The 20,427-nt window shown below is 37.9% G+C and overlaps 2 protein-coding genes across 2 annotated transcripts; one reads left to right on the top strand and one right to left on the bottom strand.

The window, feature by feature from the left end:
• The first annotated feature begins 1,443 nt into the window (after window positions 1–1,443).
• LOC114463132 (rho-related GTP-binding protein RhoA-B) lies at window positions 1,444–11,280 on the top strand. Its single transcript, XM_028446407.1, has 5 exons — window positions 1,444–1,561; window positions 5,181–5,343; window positions 5,870–5,990; window positions 9,107–9,237; window positions 10,511–11,280. Exons 2-5 carry the CDS (start codon window positions 5,188–5,190, stop codon window positions 10,682–10,684), a joined length of 582 nt encoding a protein of 193 aa, XP_028302208.1. The 5' UTR covers window positions 1,444–1,561; window positions 5,181–5,187; the 3' UTR covers window positions 10,685–11,280.
• Window positions 11,281–11,614: 334 nt separating this feature from the next.
• On the bottom strand, window positions 11,615–19,815 carry tmem43 (transmembrane protein 43). Its single transcript, XM_028447867.1, has 12 exons — window positions 19,657–19,815; window positions 17,816–17,956; window positions 17,490–17,624; window positions 16,413–16,507; window positions 16,280–16,329; window positions 15,186–15,255; window positions 15,035–15,105; window positions 14,840–14,967; window positions 14,684–14,758; window positions 13,414–13,515; window positions 13,226–13,343; window positions 11,615–13,149 (listed from the first exon to the last, which is right to left on the bottom strand). Exons 2-12 carry the CDS (start codon window positions 17,948–17,950, stop codon window positions 12,947–12,949), a joined length of 1,182 nt encoding a protein of 393 aa, XP_028303668.1. The 5' UTR covers window positions 17,951–17,956; window positions 19,657–19,815; the 3' UTR covers window positions 11,615–12,946.
• Between the last annotated feature and the right edge of the window lie 612 nt (window positions 19,816–20,427).

Here is a 20,427-nt window from a genome sequence, read left to right on the forward strand (position 1 = left end):
CATCAGGGCTACTTATGACATCCTTCCAACACCTGCCAATCTCCACCAGTGGTTTGGGGAGAATCCAGCTTGTACCCTTTGCTCCAGGCCAGCTTCCCTCTGGCACATTCTAACAGGGTGTAAAGCCAGTCTCACCCAAGGACGCTACCTTGGCGCCACAACCAAGTTCTAAAGAGCCTTGTGGCCGCCTTGGAGGGCATAAGATCTGCCATCAACTCACTATCACCACCAATATCCAATATCCAACCCCCCACGGACAACTGCCTTTGTCTCTCACCATCAGAGAGAGGACAGCTGTGCCTAGCACGTGACTGGGCAATGCTGGTAGATCTTGGCCAACAACTGGTGTTTCCTGCAGAGATCGCCACCAACACCTTAAGACCTGATCTGGTGCTCTGGTCCCACTCCCTAAAGAAGGTTTACATCATCAAGCTCACCGTACCCTGGGAGGATTCCGTAGATGAGGCATATGAGCGAAAACATCTGCGCTATGCCGAATTAGCTGCAGAAGCACAACATCGCGGCTGGAATACAGAAGTCCGCCCAGTGGAGGTAGGATGCAGAGGGTTTGTAGCAACATCTACCACCAAACTAATCAGAGACCTGGGAGTCAGGGGCCAGAGCCAGCGCGCAGCCATCAAAGCTGCATTGGAGTCAGCAGAGAGAGGAAGCCAGTGGCTCTGGCTGAAGAGGAACAATACCTCTTGGGCCTCCAGATAGCGGGTTGGGGTATGCGGTCAGCTCAGGCTTGGTTCTGGGGGGCAGGGTGCCCATGCCGTGCATGGGCCTGGGATGCAAGGTATGGGCTGATCACCCTGTGGCTGGCCACCTCTGGGCAGGGTGTATAGTGAATGGCCGAAACACCCTACGATCTGGAGGAACACTACTGATGATGCATCCTAGGCCCTTGCTTGCCCTGTGTCCTCACAAAAAGGATATTAACATTGTGTCCTGTGTTTTAGAATTTGTGCATATGTAAAGAACATTACATTTTGTCTGATATAGGGTAGATTCTTCCTGGGTTTACGGCAAGGTATACAATGCCATTCCTCCCCCATCATTACAGCTTTTTAGGAACACACTTTCAGAGTTAATAATCAATACTTGATAACAAATGTGACAACAGGGGAAGGCAACTTAGGAGTTGCCTGGCCCCTAATTATAAGAATATTAATGAAGCTTTGAAATCACAGGTTTGCAGATTATAACAGATCCTTACTACTGGCTAAAATACTTTACATTAAAAAGGCACACTTTTGATTAGTCCTAAATAATAATAATAATAATAATAATAATAATAATAATAATAATAATAATAATAATAATAATTATTATTATTATTATTATTATTATTATTATATCATATCAGTAATATTATATTCTAATATGAATACTGTTAATATAAAAATACTTATAATTATTATTGTACACACTACAGCAGGGGTCTCTCCTCCCCTTCCTCCTGTTAAGCCTACAGCAGCAGCGCTTTCAAGGAGCGGCGGCGGAGGCTAACAAAGCACTACGTTGACAATAATTTCACACATTTCAAACCAAACCATTGGTAAGTACCCAACCTTTTCTTTCATTTTATCTGTTAACTCGAATGTTGTCTACATATTTTTAATGTCGACGTTTTTTTTCAGACAATAATCTGCATGTTATTCTGATATTCCGGTGAGGCTAGCATGCTAGCCGTGGGACCGTTACAGTTGCTTTGACTTCCGTTATGCTAAGCTAAGTGTGGCTAGCGCCACGTACCGGTTTTCTTTGAAAAAAACGGGAAATGTGTTGGTTGACTCAGTGAATACAACAAATGTGTCCATTTGTTGACAAAGACATCTGATTAATCCCTTGAATGTCTCTTGAAAACGCCATCATATTTTAAATAACAAGCATTTCCTGCTAGGGTTAGCTGCTAGCTTCCCGCTACATGAGCTAAAGTCTTGCTATCCTGTTAACATTTAGGTCATCCAGAGCCGGAGTCCCAATCACACTACTCTACGCAATAGCGCTGTTCATTAAAGCACGATATTAATGTTAACTGTTGCTGTAATATATGATTCATCGACCTCAAATTAATGAATTTAGAAAGTTATTCAAACTGCTGTTTCCGATCTTGTTGTTCTCAAGTTAAGTGATGATCGATTTCCGACTCTACCCTGAGTGATCAAACAAGTACTTTGTAGCATGTAGTTCATCAGATATACTATTGATTTATGATTACCTGTGGAGATTGATTGAGTGAACAGAAGACCTTAAACATTATGTTTGACCGGAAGCTAGCTAGAGCAACACATCAGGGTTTTAGAAATGACTTCACGCTTTGCTTACTGTTGCTAAGACTGTTCTTTAAAGATTGCATGCAAGCACAGATCAGACTGACTTCGTACTTATTGAAATGAAATGAAATGATGTTTTTTGTGTTCAGTTTGCCTATTTCGTGATATACGATTATATTGACGCTTGTTGTTACAACATCGCGGAAGTTTTGATTATCTTTGAGCTGCAGACAAGTAGTTTCAACACGTTCCAATGGCTGAAATCATATGCTACGATGTAGCTGGATGTCGGTCACGAGGTTACCGAGGAACCAATAAATCCAAAACACTGGGGTGCGCCAGGATCAGTGGAAGCGGAAACGTATCGTCATTGGGGAGAAAGACGTTATCTAGTCAGACTTTACGTGTTATTGTTGGTCAAAGAGTACAAACAGGCCACATTAATGTGAGTGTGTGGCTGTGTTCGTTTAGGATGAACAGCCTGTCTTTGCTGTCACAGATGTTGGTTCCTGAGGATTTGTGTCAACACAGCTGTAGGTTCACTGTTTTCACAGCCATAGATGAATGGCGTGATTTATGTCTTTATTTCGAACGTGTAAAATGACAACAGAGCTATAGTTTAAAAAACAAAAAATACCAAATTGAAAAATGATGAATAATAACAGCAGAATAGACCATCGATTTGATCCACAAACACTTAAACCTCGCAATTTAGATGTGCTAAAAGGAGTAGGAAGAAGTGTAAAGTTATTGATCATACCCTTTTACTCAATACTAGGGCTGAGTATTGCCTGGGATCCAGCGATACAATTTGTATCCTGATATATAGGTCACAATACGATGTGATATATCCCGATGCTAAAATATAAGGCGATTATTGCCATTTATATATATATATATATATATATATATATATATGACTTAAGAAACAACTAATCTGTAAATGTGTACACCTTCATGAGAACATTATGTATGACATATTTTATTGGCATATTTTACACTCAAAACATTGGCTTTAACATGCCACGTGCCAACAACTTACAATAAAATAATAATAAAAAAAAACATACAATTTGCCTGTGGCTTTTAAACCAACTTTGACTTTGATGCAACGTGAACTTAACTGAGGTATATGCTTAGAACAGGGGTCTGCACCCTGCGGCTCTTGAGCCTCATGTGAATCTTTGATTCTTTCGCAATGGCTCCCTATAACAATATGAGAAAAAAAAACATTAAAATAATGAATTATTTCTTACAGATGGTATTGATGATTAATGACATTAACTTCAAATAGAATTATGATAAAACAATTTTGTTAACCTAAAAATATTTCACATTGTGCAATGACTACCACCTTCCTCCTTCACCTCCTGCAACATCTACAGACCATCAACTTTCCATGCACCGGTGGCTAATCTTAAGTTTTAAATCCCTGGCAAGATAACTAAACCAACAAAAAGACTATTCTGGAAAAAATAAATTTGTGTGGGGAAATTTATTTGTGTGGGGAAACTTGATATGTTGCAAGAATTTAGCAATTTGCATGTGTTGACCGACATGATTACATGTTCTCAAATTCAAGTTATATTTTGTAGTCCTTCAAATCTATTAAATCATGAAATGATTCAATACAATTTTAACTGTATATAATTTTATACGCTGAATTGTTTTCATTGAGAAGGCTTTTTTTTGACTCCGGAAGGACTTTAATCCAGGTGAGATTAGGTAAAATGGCTCCTTTGAGAGCAAAGGTTGCAGACCCCTGACCTAGAACAACAAATAAATGCATGAAGTTAGTACTTTCTTTTTAGATTTTATTGGAAAAAAAAACACAAGCTGGTCAACATACCCAGGTTTCAGCGCAATTCTTTGTGCAGTTACAATGTCTCCTGCTGTGGAAAATACTTTACTGGTTAAATAAAGGTTAAAAAAAAATTTGCTATGGATGCATTTTGAATCGATCCGAGAATCACGCGACGTAATATTGCGATATATTACTGAATCAATTTACTGAATCACCCCATTCATTTCTGATTTTGCTTTTTTTAAGTACATCTAATAATGCAATTATTATCCATACATCATTATTATACAATCTACACATTCACAAATACTCTATAAATTAGTATTACTCGAAACACTTTTCAATGTTGTTTGATTACTTAAAATCTTTCAAATGAACTTTCCCCTCAATTGATAGCCCCCCTCTCTTTCAAAGAACATGTTTTGGATATTTTCTGGCAGTAGATTATTTCTTGCTTTCTATACAATCTATTGAGTTTTGAATTCTACAAGGTCACAGAATTTAAAAGTTTTAGACTGTAGGAATAAGAAATTTGTGTGTTCTGAAAAAACCAACATTATGACTTATTCTCATGGCTCTTTTCTGTAAGGTTATGTTCAAGTTACATTACAAAATAAATGGATTGTGATTGTGCGCCTCTTCGTTCTGTAGCAGTGTGTTTTGGAGTAAGCCTAAGTTGTTTATAATGTCATTAGATTTAGTCTGTGGGGCTATTTAAAAAAAAATACATAACCAGGTTTAGATATAAACAACCCCTCAACAAGTGTTATTATTTATTTCACCTTGTTTGTGATGTTCACCTTCCCCAACACATCTGACCCAGAAGAGCGTATCATTTCCATGCTGATAAAGGTGTCATTATACACCTGTGTTGCTGCCGTAATCAGTTGAGACCTAAAAGTAGCAGGATATTGGCCGTCCAGGACCAATTTGCTCATTTTCATCATGTATGTTTAGTGAACAGATGGCACCATGAGGTACAGGCGTTGTGATTGCTCAGTCTCTCAATTAAAAAAAAAAAAAAAAAAAAACACTCCCCATTTGTGTTGAATACCATCCTCATGTTACATCCTTTGTTCTCTCTCATGTCCCTTTAGTCTAGTTATGGCAGCAATCAGGAAAAAACTGGTCATAGTGGGAGATGGAGCCTGTGGGAAGACCTGTCTGCTCATTGTCTTCAGTAAGGACCAGTTTCCAGAAGTCTACGTGCCCACAGTGTTCGAGAACTACGTGGCCGACATTGAAGTCGATAGCAAACAGGTACAAATTGTTTTGATATATTTATTATTTACTGTTTTAAGAAAGTGATTGGTATTACACAACATGATACCTCATACAGCAGCTGATTGCTGGTGTTTGCCATATGTTAAGACATGTAGTGTATATATAACATATTATATAGTCATATAATTACATATATATTGTGATCATTGTGGTGTGTATTTATGCAAGTACAATGTTCATGTTGTTACGCTTATATACTATATATATATATCAGCCAAAATCCATAACATTTGCTAACAGTTTCCTCAATTATTGTGATATAAATGCTTAGAATTTTGAAAAATTACAAACTTAGCATAGATTAGTGTTAGTGCTTAGATTTCTGTAACTGTAAAAATGTAACTTTTTGGAGCGACTGATTTTAGTTTGACCATTTAGCACCTGATATGAATGACTAAAGTTACAATTTTAGGAATTAGATTTTAAAATTTTGATCTAAGTAAGCCTTGATTCAATATATATTTGCCCTTGTGTGTTGAAACCCTGTAAACTTTGTTCACAGGTAGAGTTAGCGCTTTGGGATACAGCAGGTCAAGAAGATTATGACAGACTGCGCCCACTCTCGTATCCAGACACTGATGTCATCCTCATGTGCTTTTCCATCGACAGCCCAGACAGTCTTGGTGAGTGAAAACTAAGTAAATTATAAAATGAGTAACTTTTTCAAGCAAACTTTTAACAAAATCATCAGTAGTTTGTTGTAACACTTGCAACACTTTTGAGCTTACTATGAAGTTTACCTAGTACACACATCTTTGCTTGAAGATCCCCTGTAACACAGCCTTTTGTGTTACAGGAAATATTATTGTGGAAATGTGATATTTTATGTACAACTCACAGCTTTACCAGTGAACATATACCCATGTATATGGACCGCAACCCATTAAATATCTATTTAATGGTTTGGGTTGCACAAATGAAGGTTTGGGTCTGTTCCTGGTTAACAGAAAGAAAGAGTATTAGCACACAGATATGGCAGCAAGGGAATGGGTTTTGTCATCCATTTCCCTTGTTAACACTGTGCTGTTTACTAAAGCTCTCTGCACTGGGTAAAAAGACAAAAAAGCTACTAGGGATGTCGCTAACTAACTATTTTCCTTGCCGACTACACTAATGTATCCTAGCCAACTAGTCTATAACGCCAGGTTTTTCCAAAACCGTTCACTTTAAGATTTAAAATGTTCTACAAGGGCAAAACATTGTCTTTGATAATATTGAGTGCATTTAAATTCTGAAAATATCCTCTGCATACCAAGTCATCAGTTTACTACAGAGATGTGCACACTGTGAGACAGATGAGCAGCTGAAAATCAAAGGTATTACCTCAGTGATGCATCAAAGGAAGCAAATCACACTGAAAACCAACCAATGACCACTGGAATCAATGTGTGGCATCTCCAACATTTCTTTAGTTTAGAGGTCCCATATCATGCTATTTCTCACCCATCTCCATTTGTTCTAAGAACCCCAAAAACATAGTATTTGAGGTTTATTTTTCCGTAGTCGAGCTCATGCTGCTTTATAAACACAAGACAGAGCGTGGGGGCGGGGCGTTCACGGTACATACATAGAATGTAGAAAATGCATACATTGCACTGCGCGAAGGACGCTGAAATGCTCGCCTTTGTGGGCGTGTCTGTTTACATGTCAATCACGGCAAAGAGCTTCCTGGAGGCGTGGCTTCTCCAGCTCAGTGCCACGTCAAATTCGTCATCAAAGTGGGAGCACGTCATCACATTGCAGCGAGGTGTTTGGGCTCACCCTGCAGTAAGAAAGAAGCAAATCATCCTCTATGTAACGATTGAGGAAATCAATGAAAAAAACACTTTGAGCATGTGTATGAAGCCCTAATAGCACTTTTATGATGTTTAAAGCACAGAAAAGTTGATTTAGCGTTGCAAACGGTCCAACATAACAGCAGAAGCAACATAAAAATTCAACATTAAGCTATGGACACTAAAAAAAAAGGAAACAAAATAAACAAATAATCAATCAGTCAGCAGAATTACTGTTTAGCGCTCAATCTTAACATTTACCAACCAGGTGATTAGACAGGAGATGGAGAAAGACAAAGTCATGTAATTATTAGCAGAAACGCTCATAGATTTAAAGACATCTTCAATACATTCACTTTTTTGTCTCTCACTCACTCTCTCTCAATACTTTTTCACATGCGCAAATGCACACGCGTGTGACCGAACACACGCCTGCGATCATATATCATTCCTAAACAAAGATGACACGCTAACGTTAGCTTGCTGCCTTTTCTAACATCAGGTGAATTACTGACGTGCTGGTGCTCTTCATTGATGTTTTGTTTTGACCCGATTGAATTATAGCATGAAAGCTTTATGATGCTCAGTTTGTATTAAACTTTGTCTTTTTTATGGGAAAGTACTTCCAGAAAGCACAAGTTTTCCCTCTAGCAGCCATCGTCTCACTCGCTGCCAGCAGCCCTGTTCATGCTTGTGCGTGTAGGAGTGTATTCACACCACAGGAAGTGTTTAATTGTGCCACAGATTGGCCATGGTTACATGATGTTTTTTAATTCGGTATTAGTTATTCCGAATGAAATCATTCGGAATTAAAGTGTTCTACTTTGTGTTTACATGGTAATAGTAATTTCCAAACTGAGGTTTACATGGAAAACCGGCTTATTTGGCTTTTGTTTTCAGGGGGTGAACATGATGTATCACGTCGGTCACGTTTATTGGGAACACAACAAATCTTTTATTGTCGGATGTAACACAGAAGACCACACATGAAAACTGTTTTTACCTTTATTTTGATTGTAGTTTTGAAGTAGCAGCTGGACACTGACAATAACACACTTTGGTCCACGGAGCAGAAGAAGGATATGAACTAATCATAAATAAAGCCCAGTAAAACTCCAGAAAACAATCACCAGGAATAAATATTTGCTTCCTGGTAAAGGTAGTAGCTCTAACGACCATTACAATGTTACACTTGGTGATATTACAGCCTGTGCAGCAGTATGGGGACGCATTTACTCTGTCTCCGGGTCTAAGTATCACCCGTCCGATGAAGTTGTTTCGTTTGCTGATCTCCATGTGTGTTTAATAAGTCCATGTGTTCGTGTTAATATCTGCATCTTTATGCCTCCGTCCATCCACTCTTTTCATTATCCATGTCTTTTAAAGCTCTTATTAAATAGTGTTGGCTCTATTCCGGGCTGCCATGTTGGATTATGTCATCATCCAGCACGTGATTGCTGCAAGTTGCACTGGTGCAAAACAACCGGAATGAACTTAAAACAGTTTTAAGTGTTGGTAACTGTTTACAAGAAAGAGGAATTATTTAATTCGAAATTAAAAACGGAATAAACCAGCCACCTAATTTGGAATTAAATTAGCATTAGGAATTAAGTGTTTACAAGGTCAGGTTAAAGAGGAATTAACTTTTATTCCACTTTAAAGAGGAATTAAAGCTCGGATGTAAACGTGGCCATTGTGAATTTTACAAACGCTGTTTTGATAAAAATGCTCATGTTGTGGTTGGGTTTTTCATCTGTTGCTTTATATATTATGCATGTATATCGCACTTACATTTAAAACACAAGCTGCTGTTTGTTTTTAGTCATGTAATAACTAACAATAAAACAACTAGTGTTTTGACAGTTAACTAGAATGCTGTCAACGTGTACACGGGAATACGTTTACATGCCTACGTCCTTGGTAGCTACTGGTTTTGTGAAAGTCTTTGGTGTGTCTTTCTTCAGAGAACATCCCCGAAAAGTGGACTCCAGAGGTGAAACACTTCTGCCCCAACGTGCCCATCATACTGGTGGGAAATAAGAAGGACCTGCGTAATGATGAGCACACTCGGCGGGAGCTGGCTAAAATGAAGCAGGTAAAACCGCTGACAGGTCATCAACAGATAAACACACAACTTCCTCGTTCAGTTGGGTTAGTTTTTAAAAGTGTAACTGATGAGAATCGAAACACAAAAAAAAGGTTACTTTTTGTTTAGCTATACATGAAGAGCCAGGATCATTTTCCAAATAGTTTCTCCTGTTTGGACTTGCTTTAGGATTATTCCCTCATTGCACCATCTTCTGCCTCCAACTGATGAGCACAAATTATGCTTTTCAAAATATGGTAATGTCATGTAATGTCTCTCCTACCACTGATCTTCCTCCAAGCTAGAAATCTCGCGTGATCAAACGAGATCTACCAACGTGATGTAATGCTGTGTTCCAAACAACTCGGGACTCAAGGTTTTCTAACTTCCTACTTGAAAAAGTAACTTGAAACACCACCTGAAGTCAATGCTCCTACTCGGTAAAGTCGTCGGTAAAAATGAATGACATACTAATATTTTAGCGGTCAGCCATGTTTGAGATATTCTAACAAGCTGCCGTTAAATTCAGAGGTCAGAATTTTCAACTTGGAAATGCTTTGTTCTGAATTACAGTGAACGCAGCATTACGTGACGGCTCGCTTCTTGATTGTTTACATTCTGTTCCCATCACAAATCACGGGGTTGTGAGTCGTTGGCTTCCCCCCCCCACACACGCGCGCGAAGAGTTTTGGTCAATTGTCAACCCCAACCCATTTTATTTTTTATTTTATTTATTTACTTTAACCTGTTTTAGAGCCAATTATCAGGACAAATTATCTCTAAACACACCTCAGGCCACACGATAATCTTATAATACACAAGATGATCTGGCATTTGCCATCCTTATTCGTGAAAGGGAAAAATGAGGATAAAAACAACCCGATCATCTTTGTGTGCGTACCCCGCTTAAGTGAAATGTTGAAGTTGTGCACAGCGAATTGGCTGGTCTCTCATTTCACAGTTGTTTGCCAAGATAACTGTGCAACACCTCAGATGTATCATGAGCTGCCACTTCAACACTAATTAGACAAAAAGGGAAACCATTAACACTGTTCCCACTGAAATGAATAGTTTCTGTCATTTGGAAATTAATTTAATACAATAAGCTTTGCATGTCCATGCTTTGCTATTTGTCAAATCCTAAAACCTCTAATGTAACAACAGCTTTTACACGTAATTTTTATTGGTTCACAAAAACATCTGCTTGTGGGGGCTGTGAGTCAAAAAGTTTTCCCAGCTCTGCTCTAGTCTCAGTTTCTACTTCTTTGACTTCTGTCTTTAGGAGCCTGTAAAGTCTGAGGACGGACGGGACATGGCTAACAGGATCAGTGCCTTTGGATACATGGAGTGCTCTGCAAAAACAAAGGATGGCGTGAGGGAAGTGTTTGAGATGGCCACCAGGGCTGCGCTACAGGCCCGGCGGGGCAAGAAGAGCAATAAATGCTCCCTGCTGTAAATTGGGGGCACGAGGACTGCTTCCTACAGGGGGAAAGAGGAAGGAGAATAAGGTCAAACCTACCCCCCAAACACACCCACACGAAAAGACTGTTTCCCCCAGTTTTTACTATAGTGTATCGCTTTTACTTTTTCTGTCTGAAGCAAACATAGTTAGGTCTTCTCAGTATTCAGTTTTAAAGTTATTAAATCTCCTTTTTGTACTTTGAAATGAGTAAATTTACATTTAAAGAAACATTTTATCAAAAAAACGCTCTGTGCAGCAAACATGGTCAGCCAGGGGGAGCCTTTGTGTCAAACCTGCCATCTACGGTTAAGTGCTTAAGCCCTGCCTGCTGATCTGAGGAATGTTTTCACAGCCACCCAAGGGTGTCACCCACACACTGTGACCCAGCCGCCACCCTTTTAGTTATTTACCTGACTGATGCTGACAAAAAAAAAAAATCTAAGTAGTTTTTGTGTGCGTCATGACCCCATGCACAGTGAGACTGGAAAGGCTTTTTGCTAAAGCGCAAATGGAAATGTGTTGTGTGTGATAAGTTACTTTGTAAGAATCTTGATCATTTGCATCACTTGATTAATAAACACTTGATTGCCTCTTCATGAATCAATTACTGTCTTCAATAGAAGCAGTTTCTTTTTCTTTTTTTAAAACCTGATACATTTGTGTTTTCATATAAATCAGATAATTACTGCTCAATACAAGCTTCAGTTTGGCTGTTAGATGCATTTAAATCAACAAACCTAAAAAGTGGTTTTTTGATCCTTTGGTGATATTTCCAGTAGAAAAACTAAAATGCAATCATTGGTGCTTTGATGGAGAAATGAGTAGCTAATAGTTAACAGGTTTTTTTTTAATGATCACTGTCAGGGCATGTGTGTGAAGATAACAGTCAATTTTAATGAAAAAAAAAGAGACAGAAGTATAAAGAAACATTTATTTATTTTTATTTATTTATTCAGTTCATTTCCGACATGGTAACATCAAAGCTTTATTTACCATAGAAAATATTGAAACAAATACTTTTATCAGAGTGAACGTGCGGAAAAGCTTTAAAATGTGCCAATGTAAACAAGGTTTCCTCAGGCGTTGGAGGAGTTTATCAGTATAATCCCATCAACTCACAGGAGTGTTCAGAGAAAAGTTGGAGTGTAGTTTAACAATCAGAAACCAAGCTTTACCTTCACAGTGCAATAGAACCCTGATAAATGTTGTTTCTGTGATTCTTTACACTGAATAATGATATTTGTGTTGGCCTAAATATGTTTAAACCAAGCCCTGATAGAAGCGTAATTGCATTTTTGGCACTACTGTTCACCACATATTGTTGCTAAATGCATCCTCTAAGTGGACAATTTATGCACACAGTGGAAATTATAATTTAGAAAACCAACAAATAGCATCAAAGTAACAAATAACCACCCAGACAAAAGGCTGAAGCTGACTTACATAATATTCACCAAACACATGAACACACACTAAGCCTACATGTATTTAGGCTAAAACACTGATTTTACCCCAACTTTGGTAGAACAAAAATCCTTTTGGTTGGTTTTTTTTAACTCACGCACACACTGTATGTTGGTCATTGTAACTCCTACAAAGTCTGAATACAGATAAAAATGCACTTAGTAAATTTATAAATGGCCACTATTGATAAAAAATCAAATGGGAACACTTGAAATCTTCTGAAGGGGTCTAATATCTGAATTTGGTAGTAAGTGACCTCTGACCAATGTTGGATTACCACATTTTTATGTTAATTTACCGCTGCCAAGGAGGTTTATATTGGCCTGCCATTTTTTTTCTATTTGCTTGTCTGTTAGCAGGATTACATCAAAACTACTTAATGGATTTTGACAAAATCTTTACCAAAGATAGACCTTAGATTCCATTAAAGTTTGGAGATACAGTATAGGCCTATTGATTCTGGATCAATTTTAATAATAAAGAAAATCCCTTTTATCATTGTCGAGATTTCAACAATGAATAAATCGCTTCATAGGTGATCGAATTTAACTCGGTTATGTTTGGTTTGTTCAATTGTCTTGATCAAATCTGGATTCTGTATTTCATCACGATTTTTGGACAGAATGGGGTGGCCATACATTTCAACCTACTGTTATGTCAGAGGAAATGTGTTTGCGCTCTCAAAGTGTTCTTGGTTTTTTTTTAATTTTTTTTTTAAAATAAAACCTGATGTGCTCATGTGTGGGCATAAACGACTCTAAAGGTCATGAAATGAGTCCATTGTCAAAATAGTCATTCATTCTTCTTAGCTGGAACGCCCGAGCGGGCAAGAAACAGAGGAACTAGAGAGAGTGCTCCCAGAGCCAGGGCCAGGAGCGGTCTGTAAAACAGCCACCCGGCTCCGATGACGAGGAGGGAGAGGGAGCAGGAGACGCACAGGGCGAAAATCTTCAAGCCAACAGACACAAGGTCTCTGAGTATGGGAACCCAATCCACTGCAAGCCAACAGACAGATGTGTGAGGAGGAAGGATAACAGAAGAAATGCTGAACGTAGCGGAGTGTTTCTCTACCCAGTGTGTAGATGATGCGCATGGCCAGCTGGATACTGAGGCACATCATGGCCCATCCTGCAGCTCTGAGGCCCCACGTCTTCATACTGTTATACTGCTGCTCCTTCAAAAACACCTCCTACAGACAACTCTCACATTAAGTTACAATCAAATCAACATCTCATGAACAAACGCAGGAACACACTGACCTCCGCTGAAAGCTGCTCCAAATAAAGGATCTCCAGAGTGTCTCCTGACTTGGTTTTAAAGGGCTTCAGCTGCTCTCCTTTCTGCATGGCTACAATACTGACCTGAGGCGCAACAAATATATATGTACTGTACATACATTCAACAAATCAAAGAAAATCTTCTAAAATGATTTTTCGAATGCTCAAATTGTGACAGTAAACTGAAGGAAATATCTTTTTTTATGCTTAACAGTGAAGCGAAGCCTCTTTCGAGCATCTGTGGAGTGTTTGCAGTCACTAGATAGATCAGTGGTCCTCCAACTTTTTTAGCTCAAGTACCCACTTCCTCTTATTTCTGAATCCACATACCTCTTTGTCCGACTACAACATTTAGCCATGATTTTATAATGAAAAAAAAACAACTATAAAGCACAATGATGTTAATACACATTTTAAAGAATCTCATTTTGAATGAAACAGTATTTAATGCCTCCTGAATAGATTTATTTACACAGTTTTGATCATTTCTTGGTTATAACCAAGACTGACTCTTGCATTTTCAGTTCATGTTCTAATCAAGATCAATTCCATCATCATTATCATGATTATCATTTTTAAAGGTAACCGCTGTTTTTACAAGTTTCGCCTAAAATCTTCAATATTTACTTATGCCTAATAAAACGCTTTATTATGCACCATATTAATTTTATTGTTGTTTAAAAATGGGACTACTTTACAGTTTAAGAGCCTGTGTTCGGCCATCTTGAAATTATGTGATTGATGACGTTTCACATTCCAACGTCCTCTTTCGGTAAACAACAGTGGTTTACATCGACGTTTTTAATTTTTTCGGATTTTTTTAGAGTAACCAAAAGCAGCACAAGTTGTCATTTTGACTGAAAAAGCTGGCTAAATGATAGGTACAGGTACCAAGTATCGGTTCAAATGTCAAAGGTACCCATCCCCATGAGCATCTGCACCAATGAGTTCTAGATACAAAAATGTGGTAGGTATTATATAATCTAACAAAAATATATTTCGATAAAAGAAATCCTTCCCAAAATGATCAAGTTGGTTTTTTTACAACACGGTAAAAAAAACAAAAAAACAAAAAAAAAAAACGTGAATCACAATCTGGTTTGACTTATGTAACAAGGTCTACCACCTTTTTTATTTACCAGGATTAACATTGTATACAATGATATACACAAATATTGTTTCCCTAGTAACCCTTTTGTTTACAGCAGTTATTACCCTGTTTGAATGATGAGTGTCAGATGGGGTCACTTACATCTTGGGGAGGGCCAAGGGGGAGGTTCTCTCCGCTCAGCCCGGCAAAGGAGAACCTCACACGCACATCCCCAACCTTGTGTCATAAACGGAGAATTGTTCTGTGAGCGTGCTTGTCTACTAAACTGGACTAAACTGGTCACGTCTCAGTGCTCACCTGTGGCCGGTGGGGCTTTTGGGTGTGGTAGAAATAATCGTCATCAATGGAGAGGAACGGGTCCAGGTTATAAACAGAGAAAGTGTTCAAGCTCAACGTCTGGAAGTTATTGATCTGCTCCACCAGGCCTGAGATTGAACCAGATGATAAACTGTGGAGTATATGGAAAAATCTGTGCTGCATTTTAAAAATTACCTTTGGACAGAACGAAGGGACCCACTTTGACCTCAGGAGCCACCACTGTCACAGTCTCAACAGCCATGGCACTGAGAAACAACAGTAGTGAAAAACAAACTCAAACAGCAAAGAGGGAGCTCAGAGAAATAGAGTCACAAATAGTTTGTACCTCGGGTTCTGGTGTCCGATTTCCTTATCAAAATTGCGGCTGTTGATCAGCTCTGCTTTCCACTCAGTGTCTGGAGAAACAAAGTGTTCCAAGTTTGAATCCGTGTACCCTTCGTTCTTATGTTATTTTGTTTTATTGATTATTAACCAAAACAGAAATACAGAAAAATCAAAAACCAGCATTTTTCTGTTTTAAAATTAAATCTTCTGTTTGTGTGACATTTGGATATTTACAGGAAAACTATGGACGAAAGCTTCATGTTTTACTCTCACCACACAAAGAGGACCCACAGATGGGGGAGGACTTTTTTTCTGCTGCGTTTGATTAAAATAATATTGTAGCATGTTGTCCACCTCACACCGATGGCAAAGAGGCGTAATTTGTCGATGATATTTCGTTAAAAAGTGATTGCTGCTGACCAGAGTTTTCAAATAAACTGGTGACTATTGACTGTGAAGCTGGTGTGAAGAATAGACGTTAGAACTTGTACGATTTGACACTTTTGCAAAAACAAATGCATCTTTTTTGAGGGCAGTAAAAAATATTTTTCTGGCATGTTTTATTACGGCTAGCCACTAACAGCAGCCATCAACACAGACGGACGTTGAGCACCAGTAGATTCATTATACCACCTCTAGTTCCTATAATCACATATCATGTGCATGTTTTCTGTAACGTCCATTTTTTTTCATGTATTAATAATGTTTCAATTCACCAGTTCATCAGTAATGTGACTTAAACGTTGCTGCTTTTTGTCCAGGAGTAAAAGTCCGCCCCCGTCTGTGGGTCCCCTCTGTATGGTGAGCTTAAAACATGAAGGTCTCGTCCATAGTTTCCCGTAAATATCCAAATATCACACAAACGGATAATTTAATTTTAAAACAGAAAAATGTTGCTTGTGTGGTTTTTGATTTTGTCTGTATTTCTGTTTCAATTTTAAGTCGGTAAAAAAAAAAAACCACAGTTTGTTATTTTGATATGGTTTTAAAACAGAATAACCAAAGAACGGAAGCTACACGGATTAGTTTGGAACACTTGATGATGCAAACAAATATCATCCAAAACTACATGAAAGGCTGAAGAGTGACACTGACTGTAGTTGTACGTTGTCTCCGTTTTCGTTTCCCCGTTCTCCTGGTAATCCCTGAAAACAGCGGCATAGAGCCGTTAATCTCCAGAGGAACAACCCTCTGCTCACCCAGCCCCGCCCCGCAAATCAACACTCACCTGCTCTCTCTGTACTCCACCCATTGATACATCTCCACCTGCCTCCTCAGCTTCACTGCCTGCACTGCCACTTTGTAGTTAGGGTCATACAGAGGCTGCACAGACAAAGGTAAATGAATGTAATCATACCTGAAACCAAGGCCCAAAACTAAGGATGTGGAAAACTAGAACGCAATGTCCCAGCATGCATTGATGCGCACTCAAATTCTATCAACAGGGTCTTAAATAAATAAACTCATGCATGTAACATATATTTAACTTGGCTTATGTCAAACAATTCAGTGACTAAACTCCATATCTGATATTGTTTTTAAGCTAGTATCTACGAGGGTTGGGGTTAATTATTATTGTAATCGCGTAAATGACAATCAATTACAATTATGGTGTAATTTCATAAATCTGTTGCTGTTGTTATTGTAACTGAGTTCAGATAATTGACTTTGTAATTGTAATTGCCATGGAAATTGTCAAATATAATTTAACACAAAACTGTTGAACCATGTTACAGTTCTATGTACAGTTCTACACATGCGTAGTTAAACAATTATTAAAATGTTTCATATTTCACATTTTACCAATCAAAAAAATGGAAATCTAGGGGTACACTGACACAAAAAAGGCTCAGACGCTTACACCAAAAATATTAAAACCTATATTTTCATTAATTAGGAAGCCTAACAAGGTAACAATAGATAGGAAATAAATTAGATGATAGATATTTGTTTTTAGTGTATTTTACATCTGAATTAAAACATGTTATAATAACAGATGCTATCAGAAAGCTAACACACGAGGAAGGTTAACTTTTATCAGGTTATTTACTAAAGGCTCAGTAACGGTAATCAATTGTAATTTAACTTTAATAATTGAGAACGTAATTGTAATTGACTTTCTGAGGATAAAAAAAAAAACAATTGGATAAAATGCTGGTCACTGTACTCGTAATTGAATTGCAATTGAACATGTGTAATTGAAAACATAATTGTAACTTCAAAAATTCAACTGACCCCAGCCCTGGTCTCTTCCATGATGGATGAATATCTATTTACATGAGAGCATCATGTGACCACGCCCTACCTGTGTAGTCTGCAGTGGTGCAGACAGATGGATTAAATGGTTATTGTTGTGCAGGTCGAGAGCAGCGTGAGGCTCCAACGACACCACCAGAGAAAGGCCTTCATCCAGGGAGGACGCTGTCTGTAGAGCACGTCCCTAAACAGATAAACAGCCACAGTGCATTCCACTCCTCATCCATTCAAATAACAAGCACGACTGTCGTTAGCACACTGACTCAATATTTGAGAAACCTTAGGGAAAAAGCTGTTTAGGTAATGTTTGTCCTTTATTTGAATAAACGTACAGTATGTGTTTAAAGTGTGGGTTCGTGACAGCATCGGTCTCACCTCATTAGTGAAAAGGACATAGATGGACAGGAAGAACAGTCCGATGCCGACAACCGTCCCTCCCATTGTTTCACTCAAACGCTCCAGAAATCCAGGGTTGGATTTCACAGATACACGCTTGTGTTGCTCTTGCATTTTTATCTGAGAGAAACAAACAAGCAACAACACTTAACAATTGTACTTAGGGCTGGGAAATATATTGAGATTCAAGATACATCGAGTTTTGTATTTTGGAGATATAGAAAATTACAATATCGTCTATATATCTATTCTTTATTTATCCCTGATCCTTTATATTTATCCATATTATTAGTATTGTTTCCGTTTTGGTGTTTTTTTCTTTTCCTTGTGCTGTTTTTAAACTGTACTTGGCGAATAATAACCTGATTCTGATGTATTTTTTTATAGCTTATTTTGAATCAAAATACTTGTTTTTGGAGTGGCTGCTTTTGCTACTTCTCATAAAAGCATAAAAAGCACAGTTCGATGGATTTTTGAGTACTTTTTAACCCAGACCTTTCCCTAAACAAGCCACACAACAGAACTCACTCACATGTGCTGTCCCTTACAGGAGAAAAAGACAAAAGCAACACATATTGTGCAGCTGTGTGGCATTTTGTATCAGCAAATTTCACCCAGAATCGTCTTTCTGGTAGGACTTTTATTTAAATTAAAATTATAGAGATGTATATTGTATATCGCCATTTTGGGAGAAAATATCAATATATGAGTTTTGGTCGATGTCGCCTATCCCTATTGTGCAATGCATTGATCTGAAGCTCCAGAGTTACTGCCTTCCTATACATTCTGAGAAAACGCTAGTTTTTAGTTTATGAATGAGTTGAAAGAAAGAAATGTTGAAACATAGATAAAAAGATAAAAATAAAAATAAATCCTTCCTTTAATTTTTTTTCCATAATCAAGCCTTTGACTATTTTTTATATGGAAGTATCTATTGATACGGAAACGTATCAATAGCCTCCAGGACTATGGGGAAGTTTTCCGGACCTTTTGTACATAAGCGTAATGTGCCTGTATTTTTCCACCGTGTCAGGATGACTGAGTGGTCTAAGGCACCACACACAAGGATCCTTCATTCCGCTAATGTGGGTTCAAATCCCACTTTTTCACATATATATTTTTTTCATTTTAACATATTTATCACGGCAAATGCCACCTTTCAAAAATACATATATGAAAAAAATAAACATTTTAGGGTATTTCCTGGGTTAAGGTTAGGGCTAGAATAAAAGGGTTAGCTAAAATAAAACTGACGGAACTTTAAGTCACGTGGTGCACCTATCACGTCACTTAAACTGGCCAATGAGGGGCGCTGCGTATGAACAGAAGCCGTCTATTCGTACGTTTCCGCTATGAATAGCCATATAATTTGAGTGTGTGGCGTAATTTATTTTGTTTAAGTGTACCTTTGCTGCTAAAATTGTCTTCGTAATGAGGTATTACGTTCAGTGGCTTTTTTGAACAATGAACTCAATTTAATTACTAAAAAACAATTGAAAAAAAATATTGGGTTTTAACGAAGACAGAATGCATTGGCTGTTTGATATATACTCTGGTTATGAATACATACAAATTAATGCCATATAGTATTCGTACACATGCTGGCAGTAATTCCTCCCTGTTCTTTAAACCACTCAATAACACAAACATAAACTACGTAAGAACACAGTAAAGTAAGGCAGCAACAAATGACCGCCCTGTCCTAACGAAAGTGAAAAAGTTCGTTATTTTAAGGTCGAAACACCGCTACAAAGCAACAATACCAGCATCTTGCGTTAAAATCCATTGATAAATGACGCAGTTTAAACACAAACACTCACAAAATGAGCTCGGAGACTTCCTTTAATGCTTGTTTGCAGCCAAACGCCGCTGAAGTGAGACTCGGTGAAATGACGACACAAATACAGAGTGTGCTCGCTATCAACCTCTAAGTGTCCCGACACGAGCACAGAGCGGGCGGAGTCGGACAATCAAACGCTGAAGAGTGACGCCACTTGGCACCCAAAACATATCTATCTATCACGAGCCGGAAATCTTTTAGACTAGAGCATTGTGGGTAATAGTGTTTTTGTAGGAAATCGGGTCGCAATCTGGTTTTATTTTGCGGTTATTTGGTATTTGAACGCTGTGATCCGGTGTTTATTAATGCATTTATTAATAACACACCTGAATTTAATGAGGATTTAATTACAAGAGCTGGTTTTGGGTCAGGATTCTGCTTTATAGCGTTAAATTTAATAAAAGTAATGTGTATAATAAAACGTTAAACTTTTAAGATTTTAATTCATTTTAAACCATATATATATATATATATATATATATATAGGCAAAGCCCTGTTTTTTACATTTACATTACCTTTACTAAATTAGTTAAAACATATTCTATAATAACGCTAAATTTGTCTGATCTAAACCTGCTGTAATGTCCTACATTATTGGAATTTAGTTTTTTTTAGTGACTATAACTATTGAAGATAAACAATTTGTTATATATTAGGCTCTGTAAAATAATCCGCAAAATCATGTAGAAGTACAAGCTGCAGAAAACAAGCAGATCAGACAATGAATGAAGATAGAAAAACCTGCTGTTA

Source organism: Gouania willdenowi, chromosome 5, assembly GCF_900634775.1.
Source record: "Gouania willdenowi chromosome 5, fGouWil2.1, whole genome shotgun sequence".
NCBI classification, from domain to species: domain Eukaryota; kingdom Metazoa; phylum Chordata; class Actinopteri; order Blenniiformes; family Gobiesocidae; genus Gouania; species Gouania willdenowi.

Coding starts and splice junctions, on each gene's coding strand:
- tmem43 (XM_028447867.1), bottom strand. CDS start 17,950: ATGCAAGAGCAACACAAGCGTGTATCTGTGAAATCCAACCCTGGATTT. Junction 13,516..14,683: donor CCCTTGGCCCTCCCCAAGAT/GTAAGTGACCCC, acceptor GTTGCGCCTCAG/GTCAGTATTGTAGCCATGCA. Junction 13,150..13,225: donor GCGCATCATCTACACACTGG/GTAGAGAAACAC, acceptor GTTGGCTTGCAG/TGGATTGGGTTCCCATACTC.
- LOC114463132 (XM_028446407.1), top strand. CDS start 5,188: ATGGCAGCAATCAGGAAAAAACTGGTCATAGTGGGAGATGGAGCCTGT. Junction 5,344..5,869: donor TTGAAGTCGATAGCAAACAG/GTACAAATTGTT, acceptor CTTTGTTCACAG/GTAGAGTTAGCGCTTTGGGA. Junction 5,991..9,106: donor CGACAGCCCAGACAGTCTTG/GTGAGTGAAAAC, acceptor GTCTTTCTTCAG/AGAACATCCCCGAAAAGTGG.